This window comes from Podospora bellae-mahoneyi, chromosome 2, assembly GCF_035222275.1.
Source record: "Podospora bellae-mahoneyi strain CBS 112042 chromosome 2, whole genome shotgun sequence".
Taxonomy (NCBI): Eukaryota; Fungi; Ascomycota; class Sordariomycetes; order Sordariales; family Podosporaceae; genus Podospora; species Podospora bellae-mahoneyi.
The window spans coordinates 2894030-2901569 of record NC_085881.1 but is presented as its reverse complement, the minus strand read 5'-3'; the positions used below and the strand labels follow the sequence as shown (position 1 = coordinate 2901569).

At 52.7% G+C, this 7540-nt stretch overlaps 3 protein-coding genes across 3 annotated transcripts; 1 reads left to right on the top strand and 2 right to left on the bottom strand.

The window, feature by feature from the left end:
- Positions 1-268: 268 nt before the first annotated feature.
- On the top strand, positions 269-2419 carry HSX11 (Ceramide glucosyltransferase). The gene is made up of 2 exons (XM_062876497.1): positions 269-771; positions 842-2419. The coding sequence occupies exons 1-2, from the start codon at positions 662-664 to the stop codon at positions 2337-2339; spliced, it is 1608 nt and encodes a 535-aa protein (XP_062735093.1). The 5' UTR covers positions 269-661; the 3' UTR covers positions 2340-2419.
- A 280-nt stretch (positions 2420-2699) lies between these two features.
- Positions 2700-4689, bottom strand: SGT1 (Cochaperone protein). The gene is made up of 2 exons (XM_062876496.1): positions 3563-4689; positions 2700-3510 (listed from the first exon to the last, which is right to left on the bottom strand). Exons 1-2 carry the CDS (start codon positions 4406-4408, stop codon positions 2950-2952), a joined length of 1407 nt encoding a protein of 468 aa, XP_062735092.1. The 5' UTR covers positions 4409-4689; the 3' UTR covers positions 2700-2949.
- Positions 4690-4858: 169 nt separating this feature from the next.
- On the bottom strand, positions 4859-7503 carry ERG7 (Lanosterol synthase (Oxidosqualene--lanosterol cyclase)). The gene is made up of 3 exons (XM_062876495.1): positions 7124-7503; positions 5335-7047; positions 4859-5281 (listed from the first exon to the last, which is right to left on the bottom strand). Exons 1-3 carry the CDS (start codon positions 7379-7381, stop codon positions 4991-4993), a joined length of 2262 nt encoding a protein of 753 aa, XP_062735091.1. The 5' UTR covers positions 7382-7503; the 3' UTR covers positions 4859-4990.
- Positions 7504-7540: the final 37 nt, after the last annotated feature.

The window sequence follows — 7540 nt, the reverse complement described above, 5'->3', positions numbered from 1 at the left end:
AAAGAATCGTTGCGATTGTGCGACTTGTTGTTGGAATGGAAGTGGAAAGTGGGATGCAGCTGACAAGAGCTTGTGGGAAGCTTTTGAAGCTCCCGAAATTTTCTGCACTTGGCCTGACTTGTCAGGCGAAAAGGCACTCACCATGCCCTGGAAGTGTGGGTCACTCCAAGGTTGCCGGCCGGCAGTTTATCGGAACATCTGGAACAAGCTTCCAGGTGCCCCCCGGCCGTTGCGCCAAAACCTAACGGGGCTCTCACTGGAGCTCTGAAGAAGCTCCGCCGAGCATCGTCATCAGAAATCCAACGGCCCAGCCGGAATCTTTGTTTTCGAACTTGTCATCTACCAGAAAATGTCTCCGGCGCCTCCGGAGATGCGCAAAATACCCTCATCCTACCGCGCCCATGCCTGCAATGACTGATCACATCGCGTGTCGTGCTTACTCTTCGCGGTGCGAGGGTCGATCAGAGAGGGCAGCGACGCCCCACATGGGGACTTAGCTTCTGACATGCGACTTGTTGCCAGCCAGCCATGCGCCTCTGTTTTTATTATATCCTGTGTTACCGAAATCTCCCGTCAGCAAAGCTGCTGATCACAGTCACGATCACGATCACGATCCTTTCCTTTTCTCCTAAGTTTCTGCGCGCGTTGCTATTCTATCTCGATGCCTGCTCACAATGACCAAATGCCGATGATCGTCCAGGGCGCGGCCTTGGTCAGCTTCGTTTGGACCTGCATCATCGTTTCCGTTCAAGGAATTGGTATCTGCAAAATGTACGACCTTGACGTCCCACCATGGTACTGTCTTCGGTGTTTACTAACGACCACCTCTTTGTGTCTTTAGCCTCCGAAACAACTCAGCTCCTCACCCAAAACCTTTCTCCCCAACCATCGAGAAAGATGAAGTACCGCACATCACCGTCATTCGACCGGTAAAGGGCGCCGAGGCTGGCCTCTACGAATGTCTCGCGTCAACCTTCCAGCTTGCCTACCCCAAGTCGAAGCTCACCGTCTACCTATGCGTTGATTCGACAAGAGATCCCGCCTACCCGGTTCTACAGAAAGTCGTCGCTGCCTATCCTGACTTTGACGCCAAGGTGTTCGTTGAGGAGCAAGATCCTGTTTTGCATGGCGATGGCGGGCACATTGACAAGCTTGGGCCAAATCCCAAAATCCGCAACATCAGCCGCGCATACCGAGAGGCTAAGGGCGATATTATTTGGATAGCAGACTGTAATGTTTGGCTTGGGGCCAACTCGGCAGGAAGAATGGTGGACAAGCTGGACGGTTTCTTGCCCGATGGAACTCGCACCAAGCCCTACAAGTTTGTCCACCAACTACCTCTCGTTATTGATCTCGAGACGCCAAAGACAGCGACAGAAGAGGAACAGGCACTTCTGTCGGGGCCTATCAACACCAGCGCGCCAAAGAGCCTCCTTGACTATGGCGGCAGGCTCGAAGAGATGTTCATGGCAACCACCCACGCAAAATTCTACAGCGCCATCAATACAGTTGGTATCGCCCCCTGTGTCGTTGGCAAGAGCAACATGTTTCGCAAGTCTCACTTGGAACGCCTGACCGACCCCGCTCGAAACCCCCTCATCCCCCCCGCCGATGCTGCTCGTGGGCGGGGTGTCGACTATTTCTCGTCCTACATCTGCGAGGACCACCTGATTGGCGATCTGATTTTCAAGTCGAAGATCCCAGGCTTCAAGAACCATGGGCTCGTCTACGGCGAGGTAGCTATTCAGCCCATGTCGGGCATGACTGTTGCCGCTTACATTGCTCGCCGTGTACGATGGCTTCGAGTACGGAAGTGGACCGTGTTAACGGCCACGCTTGTGGAGCCAGGTGTGGAATCTCTGATCGGGTGCCTCCACATGGCCTTTGCCTTCACGACATTGCCTTGGTTCCGCTCCTTTTTTGGAATACCTCCCACTTGGAAAGCGTTTGGTACCATTTGGATCTCGGCCGTCACTGTCTGGATGGTCGTGGACAGATTGCTGAGTGCCAAGCTGCATAAGCTGCAGAGTGTTGATGTGGATGAAAACACGCCGGCTTTTGCCCTGGGCTCGACGCGAACAGGAGGAATCAAGAAGAAGCCGTTTTTGACTTGGTTTGCCGCTTGGCTGGGGAGAGAGTTTCTGGCATTTCCCATCTGGACTTGGGCTGTCCTTCTTGGAGCCACGGTGAATTGGAGGGGTCAGACTTTCAGGGTACGTCCGGATATGAGCGTCACCCGGCTGGATGATGTGGAGGGGACAAGTTTGCGGCCGTCGACGCCGGTCGCGGCTGAGAGCACAAACAGCTGCCGATCGACAAGTAAGGATCGCGTTGATTAGACCATGAGCATGATGTATGAGCGGGCGAATACTTGATTATACCCCCTTTTTTTAGAACATAGAATTGTAATTAGCCTACCTAGATGATGAATATCTCACGACACGCCCAGGTTTGTTTCTTCTTGCAAAAGACTGAGCTCACTTGGTAAGATGGTGTCGAAGATATACCCAGATCTTGGTATCTTGGGACATTGTTCAAGTGTTCTACGCCTTCTCAACGTGCAACATCCCCCAATGAGCTACCCTCGAGGCCTATAAGTGGCCTCTTGACGCTCTTACCAAATCCAAGAGCCATCCTTCCTGTTGGGAATACCCCTCAAATGTATAAATATCCTGGTTCACATTCCAAAGAGCGTCCAAGACCGACTTGTCTCATTTCTGAACCGTCCCTTCACATCGCACGATCAAAGTAAAAATATTCCTCATTACTACCGGCCCAGTTTGCTTCGCTTTTGTAAACACTCCAACGCCAGCGCCTAACACAACGCCATCATCCCCTATCCACCACTCTAATAAAGCATGATACAAAAGTTCACGTCGCTATCACTGCCATTAACCATGCAACCGGTCCCACTTCTCAAGAGAATAAATCCCAACCTCGGGACCACCTTCAACTATTCCACTTCTTGACCTCGACACCCTCAGGCGGCACCGTCTCCACCTTCCTCCCCTTCACATCGCTCCAGTCCGTGCTGAGAGCTGTCCCATTACTCTCAGTAAAACTCTTCATCATGGCGCGTTGCTGCTCAGGGGAGGCGTCCTTGTAAAGCTTCTTGAAGAAGGCATTGACATCGCTCTCAGTGTCCTCGACCCCTTCCAGCTCCTCCAGCTTGTCCCAGTTCTTAGGTCCGGTCCGGCTGCTGGTGGGGTAGGCTGGAGCAGCGGCAGGCTTGACAGCAGGAGCCGAAGCCTGGTTGGATGAAGAAGGGGTGACCTCTTCAATATCCTCTTCTTGATCCGCATTCTCTACGATGCCGATTTCCTCCTTGCCCCACGAGCCCCACTTCCCTGGCGTAGCTTTCTGCAAAACGAGCTCAATCTTCGATGGGGTGGCGGTCCAACGAGAACCAGCGGGATTGATCTCGCCGCTCAGGTGCAAGGTCGAGGAAGCCTCGCGGTCGCCAGGCTTTACGTATGGGGCCGCGGCGCGAGCAATTGGTGATATTTGAACCTACAGCCCGTTAGTAGCCGATCAGCATGTGCCAAAGTTCGGATTGGCATACCTGGTGCTTCGAGAACTTGACGTTAAGCTCTTCCTTCTTCGTACCCTTGACAAACAGTGAAACTGTTACATTTTGGTTGGACTGGTAAAAGTCGGTACGAAGCTTGAGCTTCTCATCGGGTACACTTCCCGGCGCAGGCTCGCTGGGCTTCGCAACCGGCTTTTCATCCTCGCTGTCCAGCTCCACAACCAGAGGCTCGGCCTTCTTCTCGACCTTCTTCAGCTCTGGCTTTGGTGGTATCTTGGAAACATGGACTTTGCGCCCTGGGTCATTTTTCGGCAGCCTCTTCAGGATTCCCAAAACGACAGTTCTCCACGTATACGCTCGTTTCCACTGTGACTCAAACCCAGTCTTGATCGTCTTTGCATTTGGGTCTTTCACGCCTGGATCTTTCAAGCTCTCCCTCATAGAGTAATCCGGCTGGTTCGCGTTATCGGCAACCGCATCCTCGTATGTAACCGTGTAGTACCCGTCGGCATCAACGTTCTTCTCAACCCCGTCATCCTCACGAGCTGGGCGACCCTCTGCCAAGAGCATGCTCCATTTGGCACAGCAGTCCGAGTCGGCATACTGCTTGAGTCTGTGATAAATGGTAGCACGGCGATACTGGGCGTCGATCATTTGCTTTCTCCCAGATCCCCTCTCGGCAGCAACGTGGTACGCAAGTTCGGCATCGCGGAGGGCATCTTCATAGTTCTTAAGTTCGAGGTGGGCGTGCGAGCGGGCCAACAGCCAAAGAGGGGAGTTTGAACCCTCCAGCGCCTTGTCGAGAAGGGGAACGGCAGCGGCCCAATCTTTCTTTTCGACGGCCTCGAGGCCACGGTAGGCGTACGATGTAGCCGCCATCCTGGTGAGAAGTTGCCGGGAGGTCGGAACGGGTCGATCGGGTAGGTACCTATCTAGTTCGTCTTGGCGATGATGGCAGCTGGAGAGAAGGTGATGGATGGATGGGAAGATATCAACGGAGGCGGAGATAGGTTGTTATAGACAAGTAGTTGAAGGGATCTTTGTAAGTGACAGAAAAAGTGAAGCTGGAACTTCTGAATGAGAAGTGTAAAGCTGGTTGGCCCAAAGATACTTGTCGAATTGTAAAGAAGCAGCCCAAGAGAGCTGCTGACCAGGGGAAGCTTTGGCGGGGTACCACACCAACAAGCTTGGGACAGCCTGCAGCCAACCTAATTCTGCCACCTGCGGATGCCTGCAGAAGTGGGGGTCCATGACGAGCAATGGTTTCACCGCCTTCCTCAACAGTAACATCACTAAGTGGTGGCACTGAAAGGGGGAAATGAAATTGTATGAAGACTGAAAGGGGATTAAATGAATTAAGTATTACGTATAAAGTATTACCGAATGTCTCCAAACCATCATCATATGCTTTTGCCATCTTGCCTCATGTCATCATCTTTTTCTTTCTCTGACCCATCGTCCTCAAACCACAGTTTCGTTCGGGTACTTGCGAGCAAACATGCCCAGAGCCTTCAGGGTGAAGGTAAACTTGTAGTTGGGGTACGAAATCATGCAGCTCTTATTGAAGACACCCTCAATGGCTTCTTGAAGCCACTCGCCATTGCTTTGTTGGCGGTCCATGATCAGCTTGATACCTTTCTTGATGTGTTCAAGATTGGGGTAGTCTGCCTTCATGAGAGCAATTACCGCCCAGGCAGTCATGACAACTTGCGATCCTGAAGGATGCTCAATGTACTCGCCCGTCTCACATGCCTGCATCATGTTAGCATCCTGCAATTGTGACTAAATGTAAAAGCAGAACATACCCTGTAATGTTCAGACCAACCACCGTCCTCTCTCTGTTTGGAGATCAAAAAGTCACAGCCCCTTTTGGCATAATCGCTGTTCTTATATGTCTCACCAATGCTGGCCAAACTCTCAAGGGCAAACATGGTGGCATAAGTAAAGCAAATACCCCAGCTCCCATACCACCCACCATGTGGCTTCTGGGCAGTCTTGATCCACTTTACGGCGCGCTCGATGAAGCGCTCGATCTCTTTGGTTCTGTATTCCGGCCAGTGCTTGCGGAAGAGGGACAAAGCCGTGACCACCGCAGTTGTGCACTCGGGATACTCATACTCGACCATGATGTTGCCAAACACTTCAGCAGCGTTCAATACCTCCATCCAAGTACCCGCGCGAGGGGGCTCATATGACGAGCATCCGCCAGAAGGATTCTGGTATGTCAGAAGAGTGTCAATGGCGTCAAAGATTCTCCGATCATCAATGAGGGTTGGGAAACCTGGAGTCTTCTGGAGAATAATGACAGACTTGAGAGCTTCCGAAACACAGTCGCTGACAGCATAGCCTTGATCCTTGTTGCTAAAGGCCCATCCGCCTTTGCGTTGCTGGCGATAGCATTTGTCCTGGTCCTTGACATTTTCGCGAATCTGTTGATCATCCAAGAACTCGAGCGCCTTCATCAGCATTGGCCGCCAACGGGGATCCTCGGTTAGACCAGCATCCATCACAGCCTGAATGGCAAAGGCAGTATCCCAACACTGAACACCGTTGGTGCCATTGGCAAGCAAACCCTCGTCCTTCATCCAGAGGAACTCGTGGGCTCTCTCGCGATGCCTGCGCACAGCATAGGAATCGGGTCCCTCTTTGACATAAAGGCACACCGTGTTCATGGGCCCTGACACCGTGGCCAAATCAGCATGGTCGGTGTTCTCATTCTCCATCTCGATGAGCTTCATAGCCCACTCCTCGCCCTTCTTAGCAATCGCCTGTGTCCGCAAAACTGGGTTCCAGATATTGACAAGACACCAGTTTACCGTGTTGAGCACCCACGTCTTGGGATGGTAGTTGTCCCTGGGGTTGATGGTGTTGCGGTGCGAGGCCCAATTGATCTTGGCCCAGTCCTCCACAAACAACTCTTGCCGAAGGGAGCGGATCAGTTCCGTTTCCTCAGCCTGCCACCTCTTGGACCACAGATAACTCATGGGCAGAAACACTTGGCGAATGTGGATCCACCATCTCCAAGGGGCAATAGGGACCCAGTCTGGGAGAAGCCACAACTCGGGGGGTGTTGGGTTAACGATATCCCACTGGGCAACTCCCATCACGGCCAACCACCACTTGGCCCAGTGGGGAGCATGTGTCGCTCCTCCCATCTTGTGCAGAGTGGCGCGAGCCTTGACCATCACCGGGTGGTCCGCATCAACACCTACAATCCGCAGGACAGTGTAGTTGAGCGATGTTCCAAAGACTGATGTCTCGCCCTCGATATGCAGACCCCAGCCACCGTCTTCGGGATTGGCGCGCGCAAACAAATAATTCTTGATCTCGGTCGCGTAATACCAGGGAATTGGCGTCTTGGTGACATACCAAGCAATAACGATGCACGGTAGCAGGAACATGGGACCGCCATATTCGCAACCCCAGTGACCGCTGGGTAGCTGGAGCTTTTCGAAGAATTCGAGACCGTTTCGGACCGCATCGAGAGGGTTCGTCGGCTTTGGGAGATCGGGGGCATTCTTTAGGACATTGTTAGTAGTGTTTCGAGCTGTGTTTCGACCATGGTAAAACCCTGAAAAGCCTATAAGAACGTACCACAGGAAGGCCAAGAAAGTACTTGTCAGCAAAGCTCTGGGGCCAATCTTGAAGAGCTTGGTCGTCCTCGAGATACACCCATGATTGGCGTCCTTTGTCGTCGCGCATGCGCCATCGTGTATGGTCAGTTCGCTCTTCGATTCTCTGGCGTTTTGCGACATGATCGGTGAGGTCGAAGCTCAGGCGCTTCTTGGTGGAGGACTTCTCGAGGAGAGGTTGAGTGTCCGAGGACACTCCCGCAGCATCCTTCTTTCCCATCGTGACGAGCTATACGAAATTATGGTGCCGTACCACGAAAGAGCGGAGGAACAGTTGGTTTTAAGAGCCAGCAAACATTTTGGCCGTGGACTGAGCTGTCTTGGATTCGCCAATCGGGCCACAGCGATCACCCGTCGTCCGTTGAATTTCAGGGGTTGC

What these genes read in the sequence shown, in the direction of transcription:
- ERG7 (XM_062876495.1), bottom strand. Translation starts at nt 7,381, where the DNA reads ATGGGAAAGAAGGATGCTGCGGGAGTGTCCTCGGACACTCAACCTCTC. An exon ending in ACTTTCTTGGCCTTCCTGTG is followed by an intron (nt 7,048 to 7,123) that starts GTACGTTCTTAT and finishes AATGTCCTAAAG; the next exon opens with AATGCCCCCGATCTCCCAAA. An exon ending in GTTGGTCTGAACATTACAGG is followed by an intron (nt 5,282 to 5,334) that starts GTATGTTCTGCT and finishes AACATGATGCAG; the next exon opens with GCATGTGAGACGGGCGAGTA.
- HSX11 (XM_062876497.1), top strand. Translation starts at nt 662, where the DNA reads ATGCCTGCTCACAATGACCAAATGCCGATGATCGTCCAGGGCGCGGCC. An exon ending in GGAATTGGTATCTGCAAAAT is followed by an intron (nt 772 to 841) that starts GTACGACCTTGA and finishes TTGTGTCTTTAG; the next exon opens with CCTCCGAAACAACTCAGCTC.
- SGT1 (XM_062876496.1), bottom strand. Translation starts at nt 4,408, where the DNA reads ATGGCGGCTACATCGTACGCCTACCGTGGCCTCGAGGCCGTCGAAAAG. An exon ending in TCAAGTTCTCGAAGCACCAG is followed by an intron (nt 3,511 to 3,562) that starts GTATGCCAATCC and finishes AACGGGCTGTAG; the next exon opens with GTTCAAATATCACCAATTGC.